Source organism: Rhinatrema bivittatum, chromosome 4 (genome assembly GCF_901001135.1).
Source record: "Rhinatrema bivittatum chromosome 4, aRhiBiv1.1, whole genome shotgun sequence".
NCBI classification, from domain to species: Eukaryota; Metazoa; Chordata; class Amphibia; order Gymnophiona; family Rhinatrematidae; genus Rhinatrema; species Rhinatrema bivittatum.
The window spans coordinates 38,468,209-38,490,586 of NC_042618.1; the positions used below are offsets into that span (position 1 = coordinate 38,468,209).

At 45.1% G+C, this 22,378-nt stretch overlaps 1 protein-coding gene across 2 annotated transcripts in view; it reads left to right on the forward strand.

Moving 5' to 3' along the window:
• The first annotated feature begins 11,914 nt into the window (after positions 1 to 11,914).
• Positions 11,915 to 22,378, forward strand: part of ZNF839 (zinc finger protein 839) — an 88,735-nt gene continuing 78,271 nt past the window's right edge. For both annotated transcript variants that reach the window (XM_029597968.1, XM_029597969.1), the window contains exon 1: positions 11,915 to 12,980. In XM_029597968.1, coding sequence (XP_029453828.1) covers positions 12,150 to 12,980 — 831 coding nt within the window. In that variant the 5' untranslated portion in view covers positions 11,915 to 12,149. The remainder of the gene's footprint in view (positions 12,981 to 22,378) is intronic.

The window sequence follows — 22,378 nt, forward strand, 5'->3', positions numbered from 1 at the left end:
ATGGCAAATTTTTTTCTACTTTGTAATATAATCTATGATTACACATGTGTCATATGTTTAAATATGTACACGTATTCATTTATTTTTATTAAAGGCAAACATTTTCCACCTTGCCTTTTAAGTCTCACCAGGACTTTTGCTTAGCTTGTTTTAGAGCTTGTGTTTCCCCAACCTAATTTTGCTTAGCTTGTTTTAGATCTTGTGTGTTACTTTACTTCACAACACCTGAATTTCATTAACTGTATTATTACTAATCCTATCATGCGTTAGTAGTTGATACTTTAATTCATCTCAAGTAGTAGACTTGATTGGTTTTCACCATATTTTATATCACTGTAGCGAGGTAGAAGATATCTTACCTGTGTGTGCTTAAAGGCTATTTCACTTGCAGGGCACTTGTGGCCTCTCATGAAAATTGCTGAAAAATGTAGGTTTGATACATATATTAAATCAGGGCTTCCCAAACTGTGGGTCAGGACCCCAAATGGGATCAGCTGGGGTCACAAGTACCTCAGACAGCAGTGCTCTTCAGATGCTAGCAGCAGCAGCAGGAGTATTAATAATGGAAGTCAGTGTGACCCAGCATGATCTCACAGTCTCTGCAGTGGCTCAGCCCTTGCACAAGTTTTTCTGGCACTAGGAAGCTGTGCATGAGGAGGGATCAGGGCCGCTGCAGGGTCTGTGAGCTTGTACTAATTCTCAGGCCCCATGCTGGCTTCTGCTACTGATGTTTTTTCTCCCACTTGCTGATCACTGTTGGGCTTGGGTACAGCCACAAGGGGAAGGGAGGGCTGAGTATGCATGGGCCAGTGGAGACTGTCACTGCTTCTTTCTTCTCATCAGGCACTGTATCCAACACAAAGAGAAAAAAATGTTGTCCCTGACATCAGCCTTCCCACTCTTTTCACCAGCTGTTATCTGCTTTTGGTCTGGAGTCCAAAGAAAACCAGTGCCACTGATCCTGGCCCAGGGAGTTTGGAGGAGTAGGGTGCTTGAAGGAACAATAGAGTGCAGGAGGGGTTTGAGGGTTGGATCAGCTGGAGAGGAATTGGCTGTGGAGGGTGAGAGAAGGGGAATGAAAAAACATCAACTGGGGTTTGTAACATGCTGGGGGATGGGGGTGAAAGAAAGGATGAAGGGGAAGAAGCCAGCCTGGGAGTTGAGAGGGGATGGGGGATGACAGTGAGATCTGAATGAGGGATGGGTTGAGAGAGATCAGGGATGACAGAGGATCAGCTGGGGCTTATAAGAGGGGCTTGGTGACAGTGGTGAAGCCATGGGTGGGCCTGGGTGGGTGGTGACCAGTTTTCTCTGACAGGGCAGGCCTCCAAGTCTCAGATATGCTGCTCTTGTTAAACCTAAGGCTATGGGTGGAGTTGGCCTGCCTGACTTTCAGATGTATCACTGGGCGTGCCAACCAGTACAGGGTATGTTTGGGGACTGACTCTCCTCAGCCATAGTTGTCCTTGGAAGCAGGACGTGCCTGAGGGCATGGCTTTGTGGCATTATTGCAGCTACTCCCCATTTAGACACATTAACAGAGAGCATCCCTTCCTGGCATACACTCTTATGTAACTGGTGAATGGCCCAAAAAAAACCACCTGGGATATACTGTGGGTGCCGGATCATACATGACTGTGCTCAATAGGAATCCCATGTTGCCTCAAAGTGCTTTTTCTCCGGATGTTGATCTCTGGAGTATATGTGGCCTATGCTTTCTGGGACAGTTTCTGGAAAACGGTCAGTTTAATTCTTTCACAGATCTGGTGTCAGAATATAAGATCCCTAATCATTCCTGCAGCTGCATTAATGCATTTCTCAGGGGTCGGGCATTGAGGAAAATTGGGAGGGAAATGAGAATTTGTAAGAAATTTTGTGTTGTGTTGACGGGGGATGACATTTCATTTCTTTGTTGTATATTATATAGTATCTCAGGGGATGGATTTGTGAAGAGGGTACATTACCTGGTCTGATAAATAAATGGAACTTAGATTTACAGGGAGATCTGGATGATTAAATGTGGAATCATATTTGGGGATCCTCTCGACGGATATCTAAATGCAGTAAAGCTCAAGAATTAATATTTAAAGTACTGCAAAGAATGTACCGCACTCTATTTGTTTCGCGTGCCGTCCACGGCAGAACCGAGGCACGCTTTCCACAGGGACTCCAGCCTCTGGTTCCTCCTCACTGGCAGCAGTAGGCTGCCAGCTCTGTCCTCGGGCCTCCCCCGGTGCCTCTGGCTCTGCCACGGTCCCCAGCGTTCCCTGTCCTGCTACCACTGCTCGTCGGGCCTCTCCGCCTGCTCGCAGAGACGCCTACCCGCGCTGTGCCCCAACCGAGGCACGCGCACATCGCTGATCCTTAAGTAGGGACCGCGGCGGGAACCTAGCCGCGGCCCCCGGATGATGACGTCAACCTATTCATAGTATTTAAGCTCAGGCTCCGCTCCATAGCGTTGCCTTTGCAACAGGTCTCCTCGCTGGTTGAGTACTCGTTGCTACTAAGAGATTCGTCTCTTCCCTGTGTTCCTGTTCCTCATTGTTCCTGGTTCCTGTTTCCTTGTTCCTGCCCTGCTTATGCTTTGGATTGTCTACACAGACTTTGACTCTGCTTCACCTGACTACGCTACAGCCTATCTCCAGACCCAGACCTCTGCTTCGCCTGACTACGCTACAGCCTATTTCCAGTCCCAGACCTCTGCTTTGCCTGACTACGCTACAGCCTATTTCCAGCCCCAGACCTCTGCTTCGTCTGATTACGCTCTTGACTGTCTCCGTGATCAGACCTCAGCTTTGCTTGACTACTCTCTTGACTGTCTCCATGATCAGACCTCAGCTTTGCTTGACTACGCTCTTGACTATCTCTGTGGTCAGACCTCAGCCTTGCTTGCCATTGCCTCTGGATCACCGCCAGCCCTGACTCAAGTCTACCATTATTGGATGCCTCTTCTGCCTACTCTCTGGACGTGGATTCATCAGGCTTCGGCCTACCTTTGCTCGAGCGCCCTCTGTCTGTCTTCGTTCCATTGGCGCCCAAGTTTCCAGGGCATTATCCAGTCCGGAGTAGGACTGTACCATCTCTCGCTTGCTGTCTCTGAGCTGAACCAACTTCTTCTGCAACTATATACAGAGACCCACCTAAGTCCTGCCGGCCCCTGCACCCAAAGGCTCAACCCGTGGGGAACGAGGGCTGGTATAGGTGAAGCTCCAGCAGCCTCTGCCTATCAGCCCACTCCACCTGCTGATGGTGGGGACCTGTAGGTCCTTATCTATGGATTGCGTCAACCCCACCTCGGCCCAAGGGTCCACCTACGATGCAACAATATTATTTTTGCAAAATTCAATAATTCCAGCTCTTTGTTGGAGATGGTGTGACAGAGTGAAAAATATTTATTTATTTAAGAGCTTTTATATACTGATACCCGTTTGCACATCGTATCGGTTTACAAGAAACAGGGATTAAATATCATTGCATAAACGTTTACATTAAATAATAATAATATATAATTAACTAATTTGCATATGTGGTGGGATTGTAATGAAGTAGTCTTTTTGGTCCCAGGTGACAGACCGATTCTCTACTTTTTGTGGGCAGCATCTGTCCCCTACTCCCTTCCTGTGCCTTTTGGGTTTATGGACTGATGAGAGGATGAAGGAAGCAGACCAATCACTTATTTTATGCTGCTTGTTTGACCATTGCCCATATGTAAAAACAGCCCCCTGCTGGAAGAGCAAGGTGGTTGAAGTGGCGACCTTTCCATTTGTTCTAAGAGATGGATGTCTGGTCACCTTACTGGAACTGACAGGAGTAGGGATGTGAATCGTTTTTCAACGATTAAAATTATCGTCCGATAATGTTTATATCGTCTTAAATCGTTATAGAACACGATACAATAGAAATTCTAACGATTTATCGTTAAAAATCGTTAAATCGTGTTAGTGCGCACTAACTCGAGTTAGTGCGCACTAACTCCCCGTTAGTGCGCACTAACTGAAAATGATACAAATAAACACTTTCCAGGTCACTGAAGGTCAGTTAGGAATGAATATGTGTTCCTATTGGCTGGCTGCCCTCTTATCTATTGATGTTACCAAGGTTACCACTGAGGTGATGGTTGGGGGGATGGGAAATGGAACTGGAAACTAACGAACACCAACAGAAAATGAAACAAAGTGTTCACACTTCCCAGGTCAGTAAAGGTCACTTAGGAATGAATATGTATGTATGTATTCCTATTGGCTGGCTGTGCTCTTATCTATTGATGTTACCAATATGGTTGGGAGGATGTGAAATGGAAACAGTTGGAAGCTTGACAAAAAAAGTAATGTAATGATCAGCACTCACGTGACTAGAACTTGTTTGTTTATTATTTTTGTTAGCAGGCACCTGAAATGCTAGTGCATGTTGAATTTGCCAATCACTGTGCATTTTAGAAAGGTGGTCCTGGCTGGAACTGTACACAGTTCAAATATATGTAATTGATTGTTGGTAAGTGTATTTTTTAAGTAGCCACACTGGCACCAGTATGTTTACTTTTCCTCCTACTTAACTCACTAGCTCAGCTTTGTAAGAAGGGCTTCTCTGCTTGTGTGTTGTTTTTGTTTGGTGTGAGGAGAGCAGAAACATCAGATCTTTATTCAATCTACTACAGTCATCTCTTACAGTGCCCTATCCCTATTAATACCAGGAGTGTTGTGATCTTCCTGCACACAGTGCCCTAACCCTGATACCAGTCTGAGACAGCTCCCTCCCTGCATTACTAGTGAGAGGCTGGCTTCACAGACAGGGGGGAGCTGCCTGACCCTCACTCCTGACTTCCCCCATGTCCCAGCTAGTGAATGGTGTGTGGGTGAGGGGGGGGGGAGGATGGTGAAGTCTGAGACAGCTCCCTCCCTGCATTACTAGTGAGAGGCTGGCTTCACAGACAGGGGGGAGCTGCCTGACCCTCACTCCTGACTTCCCCCATGTCCCAGCTAGTGAATGGTGTGTGGGTGAGGGGGGGGGGGGGAGGATGGTGAAGTCTGAGACAGCTCCCTCCCTGCATTACTAGTGAGAGGCTGGCTTCACAGACAGGGGGGAGCTGCCTGACCCTCACTCCTGACTTCCCCCATGTCCCAGCTAGTGAATGGTGTGTGGGTGAGGGGGGGGGGGGTGGATGGTGAAGTCTGAGACAGCTCCCTCCCTGCATTACTAGTGACAGGCTGGCTTCACAGACAGGGGGGAGCTGCCTGACCCTCACTCCTGACTTCCCCCATGTCCCAGCTAGTGAATGGTGTGTGGGTGAGGGGGGGGGAGGATGGTGAAGTCTGAGACAGCTCCCTCCCTGCATTACTAGTGAGAGGCTGGCTTCACAGACAGGGGGGAGCTGCCTGACCCTCACTCCTGACTTCCCCCATGTCCCAGCTAGTGAATGGTGTGTGGGTGAGGGGGGGGGGGGGAGGATGGTGAAGTCTGAGACAGCTCCCTCCCTGCATTACTAGTGAGAGGCTGGCTTCACAGACAGGGGGGAGCTGCCTGACCCTCACTCCTGACTTCCCCCATGTCCCAGCTAGTGAATGGTGTGTGGGTGAGGGGGGGGGGGGAGGATGGTGAAGTCTGAGACAGCTCCCTCCCTGCATTACTAGTGAGAGGCTGGCTTCACAGACAGGGGGGGGCTGCCTGTCCCTCACTCCTGACTTCCCCCATGTCCCAGCTAGTGAATGGTGTGTGGGTGGGGGGGGGGGGGGGTGGATGGTGAAGTCTGAGACAGCTCCCTCCCTGCATTACTAGTGAGAGGCTGGCTTCACAGACAGGGGGGAGCTGCCTGACCCTCACTCCTGACTTCCCCCCATGTCCCAGCTAGTGAATGGTGTGTGGGTAAGGGGGGGGGGGGGGAGGATGGTGAAGTCTGAGACAGCCCCCCCCCTGCATTACTAGTGAGAGGCTGGCTTCACAGACAGGGGGGAGCTGCCTGACCCTCACTCCTCCGGGGTATTGTGATCTTCCTGCACACAGTGCCCTATCCCTGATACCAGGGGTGTTGTGATCTTCCTGCATGCAGTGCCCTATCCCTATTAATACCAGGAGTGTTGTGATCTTCCTGCATGCAGTGCCCTATCCCTATTAATACCAGGAGTGTTGTGATCTTCCTGCATGCAGTGCCCTATCCCTGATATCGGGATGTGTGCAAGAAGATCACAACACCCCCGGTATCAGGAATAGGGCACTGTGTGCAGGAAGATCACAACACCCCCAGTATCAGGAATAGGGCACTGTGTGCAGGAAGATCACAACACCCCTGGTATTAGGGATAGGGCACTGTGTGCAGGAAGATCACAACACTCCTGGTATTAATAGGGATAGGGCACTGTGTGCAGGAAGATCACAATACCCCTGGTATCAGGGTTAGGGCACAAGTTCTAGTCACATTGACTGATCACATTACTTGTTTTGTCAAGCTACCAACTGTTTCCATTTCCCATCCCCCATATACTGTCAGTAGGAAACTTGGTAACATGAATAAATAAGAGGGCAGCCAATAGGAATACATATTCATTCCTAAACTGACCTTAACTGACCTGAAAAGTATCAAATTGTATCATTTTCAGTTAGTGCGCACTAACTCCCAGTTAGTGCGCACTAACTCCCGTTAGTGCACACTAACTAGAGTTAGTGCGCACTAATCGGAAAAAACGATTTTATAACGATTTTTTAACTAAAAAATCGTGCCTAAGACGATTTTCTTGCCCTGCCACACGATTTCTATCGTTAAGACGATATGGAAAACGATTCACATCCCTAGACAGGAGGAGGCTTTGAATGGGTAGTTTCCTTTTGCATTGTCTGGGGCTTTTATTATCTCTTTTGTCATTGCATTATATCCGTCCGTGTTGCACAATTTCAGTGCTGATTGTAATTTATACTGCCATGTTAATGTTGTTTCTACCTCGATCAATTATATATTGCATAAGGCCCTTCATAACATATCCCCACTCAACTTAACCTTCAAGCTGCAACTACATACTTCGGACAAGCCGACTAGAAGTGCATACCAAAACAGAATGATTACTCAGCCCGCAAAATCCTCACTGAGAAAACGCGCGCTATCAACCGCGGGCCCGTCCCTCTGGAACTCCCTACCACCAGACCTCCGCCTGGAGCCGTGCCACACCACTTTTAAGGCGAAATTAAAAACTTGGCTCTTCCTGCAAGCATTCCCAGAGAGCTAAGAACTAACTGATATAACAACCCATAATTACCCTGATCCATTGGTTCTAATGTATTTTTTTCTCTGCACTACTTAGCTAAGACTAAATTGCCTTACTTATATGTTTAAAGTTTGAAACTAGTTAGTTGGTTTGCTTATTCTTCTCATATCAAGTTCTGATTTGTTCCAATGAAAAAATTTGTTCCATGTAAACTGCCACACGGCAGTAGTTATTACCGTTTAACTGTGAACCGGAGTGATATGTATTGTATACAGGAACTCCCGGTATATAAATCCATAAATAAATAAATAAATATATGTCTTGTTCTAAAATAAATAGTTTAAAAATAATAATAATAATAATAAAAGGATCCTACCAAAGCATATTGGTGAGATACTAGTCAGGCATCAAAGGCAAGAGTCAATTTACATAGATACAAGATCAAACACCCCAGGGAAGATGAAAGTGCCACCTCTGTGGAGAAGCAGTGTTTGGGACCAAACCACTGCATCAATGATCTTATGATCAGGATAATTAAAGGAATATTTAAAACAATCCAGGAACACAAGACTTTTGAAGTTAAAATCATTATAGACACTTCAGAATTGAGGGAAAAGTTTTCAATAAAGACCCAAATAACTTATCACATTATGAGCCTTTAAATTTTACTGCCTGTCACCACCACCTTCTGAACACCCATCAAAACCCTCTCACCCCTTCCCCCTATCATTGGAATGCTTTTTTATAATCAGTTCATATTTCCTGGTAATGTCATCGTTTGCTCATTTTTTTTCTGACCTGAGGAACAGTATTAGCTCTCAAAAGATAGTCAAGAAATATATTTAGTCCAACTTAAAGGTAACACCTTAAATTTTGTTATTTTTATTTGTTAACCTTTATTTCAAAACATATTGATGGCAGCATGCCAATATCTGGAAAAACATTAAATACCTTTTTTTTAAATGTCATACATTTTTAAATTGTATTCCTGGTGATAGGTGCAAATAAATTGCTTGATATATGCATTTGTTTTCGTTTTTCTCTAAGACTAGTGATGTTATGTTTTGAAACAGTGCAGAGACTATGTGTTAATTACTCTTGCAGTATTAACAATATATATACTTTTTGCATTAGATGGGTGGAAGTGCAGAAATGGTTATTGCTCTATTTCTGCTCATCTTCACCAATGGCATCCTTGTCATAGAAATTTGCTAAACACCAGCAAATTTGACTGGCTCCCATCATTCCACCGCACCATATTCAAAATCCTGATCTTGGCTTTCAAGGCACTCAAGGGCTTTGCGACACCCTCCCTCAACAACCAACTCACTCTGTACACCTTTCTTGCCCACTGCGATCATTGCTTCACACTCACCAGGTAGTTCCAGCCCCCAAGAAAATGCAGTTCTCCAGCACAAGAAGAAGAATCTTTTCAGGATTGGTCAACACCTCTGGAACTCTCTACCACTGGACATCAGGCTTGCATCTGACCTCCTCACCTTCAGAAAGAGTCTAAAAATCTGGCTGTATGTAGAAGCCTTTGACTCATTGCTGGAACTATGATTTCTGACTGACTTCCACTACCTAATTTTCACTTCACTCTGCATTGATTTTCATGATAGTGCTGCCCTAAATCTACCTCAGCATATACCCCATTGTACTTGCACTAGTTCTAACATGTCTACAACCTCCTTCCCTTCTCCATTTATATATTACTCCCTCCATTTTATCATGCTCTTATATTTGACTATTGAGATACCTTTATCTTGCCTGTCCCTCCTTCTTATTGATCTGATGTTTTATCTACCTATTTAAATATGCTAAATATTACTTTATTGATATAATCTTTGACTGCTGAAGCCTCCATACTATACATCTTGTTATTACTGATGCACACTATGACTATTGCAAACCTCTCTTCATGTTATAACTCCTTCTGAATTCATCTGCTGGAAAAGCATGAGAGCATAGGGCATTAGGAAGGCCCAAATATCCATATAGGCAACTGCCTATGGTGCCAAATTTTGAAGGTGCATTCCGGTCCTGCCATGAGAACCAGCCCAGAGCTGAAGGAAATATGCTGGCTAATGCTGCGATAGAAAAAAAATCAGAATGGGCCTGCGAACCTTGGGAGGGGTAAGTGGGCCCACCACAGGGCCTGTAAGCACGTACTGGTTCACAGGCTCCACACTGATTTTTCTTCCTTGCTGCCACTTGAAGATCTTTACAGCCCAGGTTAAGCACCCACTAAAGAAGAGAAGCGGAGGTGAGTGCAGGACCTGGGAAGAGGCCATGGAGAGGGCAGCTAAAGAGGTATAGACATGGGGGACCTGGGCATAGGCACCTGGGAGGGGGAGAGGAGATTAGATACCTCTCTCCCTCTTTAATGGGAAACCTGTACCCACACAGGAGGTTTATAGATGCCAAATCAGATCCTGGAACTAGATAAACTGATATAAGAATCTAGGTATCAGAATATCTAAAATGGCCTTTCTTGGTGTGAGGATACCTTACGTAGACAGGCCTGGTCTGCATTCAGATTAGCTGATCAATACTGTAGAATGGAAGACAGACACAAACATGAGTTGAATTAGCACAACCTAAAACCCAGTGAGGAGCAGCACCAACTGTCAAGACTTCAGCCATAGCTACTGTCCATTTATTTGTGTGATTTATATTCCACATATAAACCATGATTCAGCACATTTAATTATCTTAAAAATACATACAACCATGTAAAACTGTAGTACATCTTACATTCGCTTATCTCCTGCTTGCATCAGGAAAAGCTGAGCATTCTGGCAGCAACTCTTGAGAGTTTTCTTAGGAAATTTAAATATGAATGGTGAAACAAAGTGTGTAAGAGGATGTGCTTATCAAGGGGTGGCGGGAACCAAGAGAGAAGCCCTTAAAAAACAAGACCATGGGATTGAAGGAGAATAAATATTTCAGGCCTTGATTCCTGCAGGGCCCAATTAAGGGTGTCTCTGGGGTTCATCCTTACTCCCATTGCCATTATTAATCTATCCCCTGGCCTCTCCCCAGTCTCTCTTATCCTCACTCCTTAATATGTGACTAGACTCCTGTTGTGTTTTATATCTGTTTACAGTTACATTAAAATAGTAGTCTAGCCATAAAACAAAGAAGTGAGAAAACACAGAAAGAGTTTGATTTAATTTAATTCCCATAAACACAGAATGGGGAACAAAAATCTTTAATAAACAGGGTCCTAAATCTCGATTTAGGCTTTAAAGTTTCATTGTGAACTGCAGCTGCTACTAAATCAAATATTTGCCTCTAAAAAACTTAAAGCCATAGGTGGGGACTTCTTGGTCACCCGCTAGATGGCCCCAGATCCCCGCCATAGGTTTTTCAGCTTAGTGGGAGAGACCATTTCTATGTAGCATCTCCCCTTGAGGCTGGCTGTAAATGGTATCTCTTTATTCTTGTGGCTTAGTCATTTTGGTTAGGCATCCAAGGAGTGAAGAGCTGTTATGGTTTTCTCCCTGGCTGACTTTGTTCCACTAACCTAACTTGGTGGTTTCTTTTGGAGGGGATTCCTTATCAGTGTACTCCCTGCCTGAGAGGGTCTGCCTCACTCTTGGAAGAGACACTTTGTTGAACTTTTGATTATTTAGAAGTTGATTTTGACTATGTTGAAACCCTGGCCCCTTTGGTGAGGAACAAGCCCCAAATCCAGAGACCGAGGCTGAAGATTTGTTAGTCTCATCCCCTCCCTTGGATAGGCATCAGTGACAGCATTCACCTTAGAAGAGATTTTTTGGACTTTTCAGTGTTTTTTTTTTCTTCTCCTTTTGTTTGTGAAAAGGTTTATGAGAAGGTTTTGATTCACCCCTCCGCACTGGAAAGCTGGGCTTGGAAAGCCAGTTTCCTTTTTCATATTCAGATCTCTCCCCCAGAGAGGTCACATTCATCAGAGGTTGGGAGAGAAAAGGGAAAATAACTTGGGTGATCCACAACTGGATCTTCAACCTTGCGACACAGGTTGGGAAGAACAAACTAGACATTTGGAGCTAAGGTAGGATTTTCAGTGATTTGGGGACCCCCCTCACACACAAGAGTTCCCTGCACAACTGGGACAACAGGAGAGTCTAGTGAAATCCCAGAGTTTGAGGTAAAGAACTACACAAAGGAAGAGGTTACAAAGTTCCAAGTGTAAATTCCTTAGATAACTTGATCAGATATTTAAGTAAAAAATATAACATTATTTTGAACACCCAAATTGTCGTCGTCCCCCCAGCATAGCATTACAGAACACGGAAAGAGAGTGACTGTAATACACACACATAAAGGGAAACTCACACCTCTGCCTGGTCTAAGGTCTGCCTTCACCCCCACAGAAAGAACCTTGGGGAAAAACAATATGGTACTGAAGAAATCTCCAGAGAAACAAATACCTTTATGTGCCTTTGGAAATAGTAAAAATCCATGAAAAAAGGGTAACACTTGAATGGTACCATTGAAAGTTCTGATGGTCACTTTCCATACAAATGTTGATGGTGTGCTAACTTTTCCATTGAATTGCATACTAGATTAGCTCTTACTTTATAACTAGTTTTAAAAAAAGGCACATGTTCATATTTTTTTTTTTATTCAAAATACTATTCTGAAGTGCTTCTAAAACAGATCAGCTGGACACACAGTTTCCCCCTGAACCTGCTAAGATGAGAATGCGTTTTTTCGTGTCTAGTGTAGGAAGAAGGAGATTGACTCTCTTAGGCACTCATCCGGCGGTCTTCCGCGCACAGGCTGCCGTAGGCACGCACGCACGTACGTAGCTACCGTTACGGTTAGTGACGTCTCTGGGGCCGTCGTGTGGCGCTCTGGGGAGCAGATTATTTTCTTTCGCCGCGGCGTTTTTAGGACTTTGGCCGCGGCGTGCCTCTTTTGGCACACGTGGCGACGGAAAATAAAATCCCGGGAGGATTTTAGGATTTCATGTCACGGTCACAAGGGCTGGCGACCAGCAAGATGGCGGACGCATTAGGGAAGGGCAGCGGCGGGAGTACGGGGGCAGGGGTGCAGACGGCACGCGGTGCCCAGTGTTATGCATGGCAGGTCTCGGACAACACCTGCCTCGACCTGCTGGGCAAGCAGTTCCGAGTACAAAGCGGACCCGAGTTCGTGCAGGTGACCGGGGAGGAGGCGGCGGCGGTGGGGGACGCGCAGGTGTTCGGCACGCTAGCCGCCGGGGAGGGGCTGCTGGTGGAGGGCAGCATCATCGGTTCCTTCGAGGATTCCCCCGCCGTGGAAGGACTGAGGACGGTGGGCGCCGCCGACTTCACCGAGGAATTGGTGCAGAGCATGGTCGGGCTGGAGGGCGCCCCGACCAATACTATCCTCTACCTGCAGCCGGATGGCACCTTGGTGGAGGGCGGCGGCGACGACCACCTTCGGGCGGAGGAGCAGTACCGGCTCGTGGAGCAGCTGGTGGAAGTGCCGGAGCAGGGAGGCGTTCGGATGATGGAGGAGGGGCCGCCTCCTCACTTTGTCCAGCATGCTGCCCTGGCACCGGAGGCGCTCCAACAGGTGATCGAGCAAGTGACAAAATCGCACGAGCTGCAGCAGAGCCGGGACAAACGGGCTGAGAGCGCGGAGCTGCTGGAGAACAGGGGCCCCGCTCCTCGCTCGGCCTCGGCCTCCGCCGCTGCCCCGCCGCAGCCCGTGGCGGTGGTGCAGAACGCGGCCCAGCAGCTGCAGAACGTGGCTCAGCAAGTTGCTCTGGAACAGAACAAATTCAATTCGGCGACCAGGCTCCTACAGTACAAGGTAACTCAAGAAATGTCCTGTGTACTTCTCACGTGCTCACTCTAGATGCAGGGTCAGATGGCCTGAACACTTACTTCCGTTTGTGTTCATAGAAATAGACTGCCTGGCGCAAATTGGGGAAACGTGTGTTACTTGAGTGCTAACATTTTTGCTCATCGTGCACACGGTCTAGGATGAGACTGGGAATGTACCTAAGCAGGTGTGCCCTTTATTATGATGAAATTAATATATCCATTCATATGGCTTTTAAAAAAAAAATCTGTAACCAAGCTGTAGTCAGTTAAAAATATCTAAGGGTGTTCTACTGCATTAGTTAGTTCTAAAAGCAAAATAATGTAAGCAGTTAAAGGGGTATGTTGAAATAATGCTGTTTTACATAAACCCTTGAGTATCTAAGAAAAAAAAAACTTATGTATTTCATATTTTCAAGGGCAGTTCTAGGCACTACCTCGTGGTTCAGGAGTCCCTTGTGGCTTCACTCCAGTAGAGCAACTGCTGCTAAAGCAGTAGAAGGGTTGCATGGGACAAAGTGTTGTGGATTTATTAAACCCCCAAAATACAGAATATTATTTGAAAGTTAATACTAATAGTTAATGACATATAATACTGTCAGTCTGCAGAATTAGCTGTGTTGGTCATAATTTCAGAATCAAGAGGACACAGGGGGGTAGCTTGCACCAACAGACTGGATGGCCTGTTGGATCTTTTTCTTCTGTCATTTACTATGTTTTATCTTTTTTTTTTCCTGACCTAGCAATTTTCTCATCCTCCTTTGGGCCTTCAGGTCAAGAAGAACCAGAGCTGGGATTAGGTGCTATGAGCCTTCACTTGCAATTAGCAAGGGATTTTTTCTTATTTTTATATCCTCCCCCTCCCCCAGTATACCTAGACAAGTCTTTTGGCCAGGGCCATGCACCAGGGCTCCTTCCAGAATTCTGCAGGCAGTAGTGTGGATGTGCAGACCAAGTAGGCTGTGTGATCATTTTCTGCAGTCATGTTTCTATGGATGCTAAATACCACCATTGAATGATGACTCTGATTCATCTCCCACTTCCTCCATGCCCCTCCTCAAATTGGATATTAACTGCATGATAAACATAGGGAGTCTGCAAAGGCCATAGGTCATTATCTTTGTTCCTAATTAAACATAAAACAATATTTTTCTAAGAGAAAATTAGTGTGGGAGTTCCTTTCCTATTCATTTATTTCAGTACAAGCCGTTAAGCCCGTTAAAACGGGCTACATTACATTTTTTTTTCAGTCCATTTTCTAACACAGCACCCTTCTACACTTTTTCTCCCTCTCTCCCCCTTCCCCTCGTTCACTCCTCCCCTCCTCCCCTTCCCTCCACTCAGTCTTACTCACCCTCTGTCTCCCACTGCCTCCTTCCCCTCACTCTCACCTCCCTCCCCTTCCCTCAGTCACTCCCACCTCTCTCCCCTTCCCTCAGTCACTCCCCACCCTCTCTCAATCCCATCCCCTCCCCCTCAGCCCTCCTCCACTCCCTTTTTCTCTGCTCCACAACTTCTTACCCTTCCACTTACTCACATCCCTGTTTCTCACCTCTCCCTCATTCTCCCTCTCCCCTTCCACTTACTCACATCCCTGTCTCTCACCTCTCCCTCACTCTTCCCCACCCCCCACTCTTCCCCACCCCCTACCTCCCTCCCACACATTCACCCACTCCTCCCTCCCTCTCACTCAGTCCCTGTCCCTCCCTCCCTCTCACTCAGTCCCTCCCTCAGTCCCTCCCCCTCACTCAATCCCGCCCTCCCTCCCACTCAGTCCGTCCCTCCCTCCCTCTCTCTCTCTCCTCCCTCCCTCGCTACTGGCCGCTGCCACCCGATGCCGCCGCTGCCACTCGATGCCGCCATGTTGTTGTTTTTTTTCTGCCACCCGCTGCCGCTGCCACTCGACGCCACCATGTTGGTTTTTTTTTTCTGACGCTGGCTGAGACCGATGTGCTCGTCCGCACATGCGCAGTAGAGCTGCTCTCTACTGCGCATTTGCGGCATGTCGGTCAACCTTCGTTTATTAGGTAGGATTTCTATTCATAATAGATTTTCATTCTTCTGTAAGAGGCACTGCTGCTTTATTAAGCTATGAATACTTTTTGAATTTTCAAAAATAGGTATACTAAAATTAAGTATGGTTGGCTCACTCGTGATAAAGGTGGTAAATCACCATGTTATAAAATTAACATGTTAGAAACCCAATATCTAAATATATATAACTTTTGTTTTAAAATATATTAGCCACTTACCTAATTAAAAACAACACAAGGTATGATCAGTACCGCACAAAATAGCAATAGTATAAGAGGACAGTACACACTGGTCAACAAAACACACAAAAAGTATACATCAAATAAAGCAAAAAAATACAAAATGGGCAATATTCAAGCCTGCAGGTCAGCAGTCAGTTACATAAATCAATCCAGGGACAGATATTCCAAAATAAGAATACAATTAACACAGTTGTGCCACACCATTAAAATAACCAGGTTTTTAGATACATAATCATGCTATAAAAAAAATTCCCACTTGTGTTGCCCTAACCATTTTGCTCCATTAAGACTACAGTAGCAGAGACATAAAGGATTAGAATTTTTTTTTTTTTTTTTTTACCAAGGATAGGTAAGGTAGTGTAGACATTTTTTAAAATATATATTTCTATACACATCTTCTCATAGTCCCAACCCTGCCCCCCTTATTTTTTTTCTTATATTCTTTTTAGCCCAGCCATTACAGTGGCAATCCTTGGACAAGATCCTCAGACTTGCTGCCTCCAGATCTTGGTATATGTGCATCCTAGTTCTAGGCAATAAATATGACCATTTTGCAATGATGGAAACTTCCTCCCACTGGGAAGGGCTGTGAATGCTTCATAGTATCCCTAGTGGACTTGTGATGCACACTACTTTTCTCATCATTTGATTTCAAATTTTGAATATAGAGATCTTGAAGAAAGAAAAGGCTAGAATAAGCATCTATAGTAATGCTCAGTCCTACCAAGAGTTCACCATTGAGCTAGAAGGTTGGATGCTATATGCAGTGGCTTTTCGCAGATTTCTTTAATTTGTTTAGAAAACATAGCATGTAGCTTTAGTTTGTACATATTTTCTGCTTAGTGGGATTTTACTCCAGTTCTCCGTTACAACTGATTCATTAATGAGAATAATCTGTAATGGACCATTTTGGTCTTTATTTGCCATCATTTGCTATGTTTTTTCCCAAATATATCATGATTTATTTTTGTCTGGTGCTACTATTCAGGTCTGATCTATTTATAACTCAGTGGTACATTTCATTTTGGGGTTACTTCTTTACAGCAATCTTGTAAATTGTGAGTTTTATCTGCTGGAAATGTGTGAGTATGTGTACTGGGTTCTGGAGGGAGCAATTGTCTGAGGCCCCTGATCAGACTGCCCCTGTAGTGGCTGGGTTAGATGGAGAGTTATAAAAAAAAAAAATAGGGGAAAACACTGGTAAGTTGTGAAGGAAAGCTGATGGTGCTGTAGTTCAGTGGAGTCTTATTTGAATTGAGCTGGAAGCCTATAGGTGCAGGAGGAAACTACCAGGTTCTCCATGCCTCTCCAAAAGGTGAAATTATACTCTAATAGGTCTAGCAGCACTCCTTGAGTGCTGCCTGACCAGCCTATTACACTTGGGGATTATTCCGTTCCTCAGCTGCTGGAGACAAGAGTACAAATCCTCTCTGTGATGTCTGACTTTGCATAAAGGAGGTGTGGTCAGAGGCTCTCATCAGACTGTTGTGAAAGCACTTGGACAAGAACCCCCCAAATTACGCCCCTCTTTTTTTTTTTTTTTTGAGGTCTTTCCTCTCTGGAGGGTGGAGAGGGGGAATGTAAGAGCAGAGGTGAGAGAGAAAGCAAAAAGAAATCAAGAAAGGAAGCTGTCACGTGTAGCCCCATGTCTTTCTAGGTGGGGCCTGGACTGTTATAGCAGCATTCAAGGAAAGAAAATTATCAGGCAAGTATAATTTCACCTTCCTCCTCATCTGCTATACCAATCCATTACCCATGGCATGTTAAAAAGCAACATCCTAAGTAGGGTGGGAGAAAGACAGAACCTTCCTCAGTACTCCAGTCTCAGTTTGTTTCCTCATCTGCTTGAACGTCCAGCCTTTAGTGCTTGGTAAATGAGTGCAAGAATGACTAGATCGTGGCTTTACATATCTCCCCTATGGAGAATGACGAGGCCTCTGCCCAGTAGGACGCATGTGCTCCCAGGGCTGGTGGGACCTGGTATCCATTGAGTACGTACGCTGAAGAGATGGTCTCCTTGATTCCACTTATTTGGCCACTCCCTTTTGGGATCCGCCAAATAAGATAGGTACTCTGTCCGTTTTCTTAAATGCATTAGTTACCTTCAAATACCTCAGTACCACCTTCTGTATATCTAATAGATGCAGACTGCCCTTATTACTTTTGCCTTCTTTCTCATGAAAAACCTGCAACAGCACTTCTTGACTTATGTGAAAGGCGGAGACCGAGATCATCTTTGGGGAAAAAGGACGGTATTGCCTTAAGTGTAATTGCGAGATGTGATATTACCATCTCAGGCTCTGTGCACGAGAGGGCCTGCAACGCTGAAATGCAACTGGCTGAGCATATCGCAACCAGGAAAACTGTTTTCAGTGATAAATCCTTAATAGATGCCCCCCTTAGGGGTTCAAAAGGGGCTCCCACCAATACCCTCAGGACCATCTTAAAGTCCCATAGGGAGAAAATTGATCTAAAGGGCAGCCTGATGAGCTTCGCCCTTCAGAAAGCATTCCACAACAGGGTGTCTAGTGACTTGAACACTTGCAATGCAGCCTCTAAAACATGAAATGGTTGTTACCTATACTCTTAAGGAATTGAGGGCTAAGCCTTGTCCAGTCCTGCAAAAAGTCTAGGATTTGAGCAATATCTGCCCTCCAGGGAGACATTCCTTCCTCCTGGCAGACCGCCTTGAACAACTTCTATTTATTTATTTATTTAATGAGTTTTATATACAGTCATTCGGTAAAGCCATCACAAGGGTTTACAAAAGCTGAAAATGCATGATTTTTAACAATTGAGCAAAAAGGGATAACAGGAAGTATATTAAACAAAGGAGTGATATTCAATTGCAAAGATATTAACTGGCATTTGCACTAAGGGGTGCACAAAGGGAAGAGCCCCTTTGTCGCACCTCTTCGGCGCACGGCGCCTGTTGGCAGGGTGCCTTTCACGGGTCGGAGCTGCCCCTGGTGACGTCGGGGGGAGTGGTGGGGGCTTCCGATTGGGTGTCTCCCTCACATTGCAGTTCTGTTTTTTTTCCTTTTTCAGTTTCAGGTGATTTTGTTTCTTCTCTTCTGTTCCTATGGCGATGGAGAAGTGCCGCAGGGCGCCCAAAGGTGGTGGATGGGCTGCCAGTTCGAGGGCGCCGGTGGCAGGGCGCCTTTCAACGGTCGGAGCTGCCCCTGGTGACGTCGGGGGGGCTTCTGATCAGGTCTCTCCCTCATATAATATATAATATATGATATAGGCTAAGGAGGTCGAGGGTTTGTGAGCCTTGAGCATCATGGCTACTACCGCTTGTGAATACCCTCTGCTTCAAGGTTGCGCCCCCTCAAGGGCTAGGCCATAAGTCAGGATGGAGCTTCCTTCCAGGTCTGACAATTCCTGATTTCTGAGTAGGTTGCATAGGCATCCTCGTATTGGGCAGATCCATTTTCCTGACTCTGCCTTGCATCTCTGACCCCAGTTCTGCAGTCTTAGCATGGGTTGGGCCCTGTGCCCTAGGTGGTATATGGTTTGGGGCCCCTGGGGTTCTTCTCAGGTGCTCTCATGTCCAGGGCTCCCTGTGGGGGACCCCTAGCCTGTGCATGTGCTTTGCTGATCAGGCAATGCCTTGCTTGCCCTGCCTATCCATGTATGGGGATCCCTTCCTGGGAACTTAGTCTGCCAGGTAGATTCCTGAAAAAGAGTCCTTAGAAATTCAAATTCTCTGTAGGTTGGACTACCGTGTCCTAACTTAGCTTTGCTGCTTAACAAACTTATTTCCCCAATTTTCCTTGAGGCAAGATTGGAGCTACTGTTTCCAAGGCCTTTCACTTTTGCAGGAACTTCCTTTAAATGTTTCAGTGCCCCCGAGAATGAGCTCCCCTAAACTTAAATACAGAATGCTTAGATTATTGTGAATATGGGCCTTCCACGTCACATCCCGTTAACTGATCGGTGTTTGGATTTGATAATAGAGGGGCTTCCAACACACCTTTGCGCAGGTTGACTTCTGCCTGCCGTTCCTTGGCCTCTTAGCACTCCCAAAGGACTGGAATCTACCTCTAGGGCTTTGTGATGCTGGCAGCTTTTCAGATCTAGTCTCCCCCATGTTCTTCACAAATTTTTCTAGATTTTCCTCAAAAAGATCATTTCCCCTAAAGGGCAGCTTGCACAACTGCTCCTTCGACGCTGAGTCTGCTGCCCAGCTTCTGAGCCACCTCTGAAACTACTGACTTGGCTGACGACCTGATTAGGTCATGTAAGGTGTCTGCTATACCTAGGAACATAAGACTTGTCATTCTGGGTCAGACCAAAGGTCCATCAAGCCCAGTATCCTGTTTCCAGCAGTGGCCAATCCAGGTCACACGTACCTTGCAGGCTCTCAAGAAGTAGATAATGTATATTCCATGCTGTTTATCCCAGAATTCAGCAGTGGATTTCTGCAACTTCACCTTTTCCTCTATAGAAAAAGCAAGGACCTTCTCCCAGTCCTTTCCATGTTTAAGCAACTCCGCAGGAAATGACTTGAGTTCTTATAAATTTTAGGTATAAATGCTTTAAGAGGTAATTCTTTCATACCAAATGTTTTAAAAACAGAGTACTCTTTCTCTGAAGACAAGCAGGATGGTAGTCCTCACACATGGGTGACATCAGATAGAGCCCCTATGCGGAAAACATGTCAGTTTCTAGAACTTTGACTAGGTACACTGAGCATGTCCACATGGGGTCCCTCTTCAGACTCTCTCTTTTTTTTTTTTTTCCCCTGCGGAGCTGTAAGCCTTATGGTGTGATTGAGCTCACTTTGTCTGTTTTTTGCCTTATGGAAAACATTTGCTCTTCAGCTTTTTGCGTTTTTTCCTTCATACTGTCGCTGGGTCCCTCTCGATGCCTTCCCATAATATCCCCAGTCAGGGTTTTTGGCGTATCGGGTAAATTTTCTTTCACGGTCAATTCCCCCTGTGGTGGCGGTGCCTCGGTGCCCGCCGGCCATCAGTACCCACCGCCATCGCTTTTGATTTAACAACCCTTTTGTTTCACCCTGTCATGGCTATGTTCCAGGTTTTGCCAATGCCTCCAGTGTCCCAGGACCATGTCTATCACTGAGCCTCCTGAGGTGGTCATCCTCTTCCTGGGGGTATCGCATGACATCAGGGGTTGCCGCTTCTGTGCCCAGATGACTTTGAAGGGACTTCAGTCTCCACTTGACAGGATGGATTAGCTCTTCGGGTCAAAGAAGTCTGGGGCATCGGTGGCATCGTTATGAAAGGACCTCAGAGCCGCACTGATGGACACCACACCATTGACATTCTTTCTCTCTCTCTCACACACTTGCTTTTAAAGGGCTTTGGTGCAGATGTCATATCTAAGGTCTGCGGGGTCTTTCCCACTGCAGTCCTTTTAAATGAGGTGACGTGACGCACGCATGCACCTAGGAGGGTGCACCACGCAGGAGTCGTCATTGTCATCTTGCTGTGTCGAGGAGTGGCAGTTGGCTCGGCTGCAATCGGCGGTAGCATGCTGCATGCGCTGGTGGTGTTCTGCTGTCTCTTGGCCGGCCCGGAGCTGAGAGCGGGGGTCCATGGGGGCAGCCTTTGGACTACCCATCGTATCAACTAATTCCATACTCTAAACCCATATCTGCTAAATTGACAGAAACCATAAGAAGAAATTACCCCCATCCACCAGATGCATAACTAGTACTCATCAATGTGTACTTATATCAAACAATGTAACAGACTTAGAACTTTGAACCGCTATTAGCCCTCGTTTTCCATTAAATTATGGAGACCTGGGCCCATAAATGTTTAATTTTTTTTTTACTTTTTTAATTGAAAAATTATATACATTTAACGCAAGAAGCCTTGTACTGCTTTTCATAGCAATTAATCATTTGTGCAACCGGTGTTCTACAATCTTGAGTAACCCTAGTTATGTCGGTAGATCCAAATTTTCTAACCTATTATGAAAGAAAAATATCTAAACAGTCTCTGTTATATGAAAAAGTAAAAGAAACCAAAACTGTTCCTCTAATAAACACATGAATTGCTTCTGTGGTTTATAGAAAATCTGTTAGATTTAAAGTAGGATCTTGCCCTTGTTCTCCACTATCTCCCCCATGTTCCAGTTGGAGGTAAGCCTTTGAGGTAATAGGCATAGCTTCAGAATCTCAGAAATACATTTTTTAAATAGGTCAACTGATTTTTTTTTTTTATTTAATCTTTATTAATTTTTAACATTCATATCAAGATAATTCTCTTGACATTTTTATCATTGCATACATTCATAATTCTCATAAAAGAAATACAAAAATCAAGAAACCATGTATACAATCCAAGTCCACAATGTAAGATCCAAGTGATCTAATAATCTTAAATCATATTTAAATTTAAACTTAGCACTGGCAGGAGCTATCTAATATATGAGGTAGAACAAACACAGACTTTCCAAGGTATTTGGAACTGAGTAATGGGTACACGAACACGCTTGTTTTCACACAAATTGTGTTAATTGTGATGGTAAGAAAAAGAAAAGATTTATCTCTAAACTTTAATTATACAACGACAAGGAAATCTTAGTGTGAAAGATGCCCCCATCTGAAGGACCTAAGGTCTTAATATCAGAAATTGCTTCCTTCTTTTCTGCGTGGATTTAGACACATCTGGGAACACTCTCACTTGCAACCCCGTAAATTTCTCCAGACTATGTTTAAAATATAATTTCAAAATCCATTCCTTATCCATCTCTAGGGCAAAATTTACTATCAAGGTAGCTGATTCGGCTTGGACCTGGTCAGAAGACTCCAAAAAGTCCATAAGATTTAATCCTGCAATTCCATTTTTTTCTTTAAATGGTTCTTTCTGAGAATAAAGTGTCCCTTCAGAAACCTTTTTTTCATCTCTCATTGGTATATAAAATACTCTAGTAAGTGGAGGAATTTGTTCTGGAGGTATTTTCAAGATTTCCTGTATATATTTAACAAACATCTCTCTTGGAATTATGTGAGGAACTTTAGGAAAATTAATTATTTGAAGATTCTTATTTTTTAATAAATTTTCCATATTTTCAACTTTTATTTAACAAAGCCATGTTATTTTTGACCAATTGTTCTTGCTTATATTTCACCGGG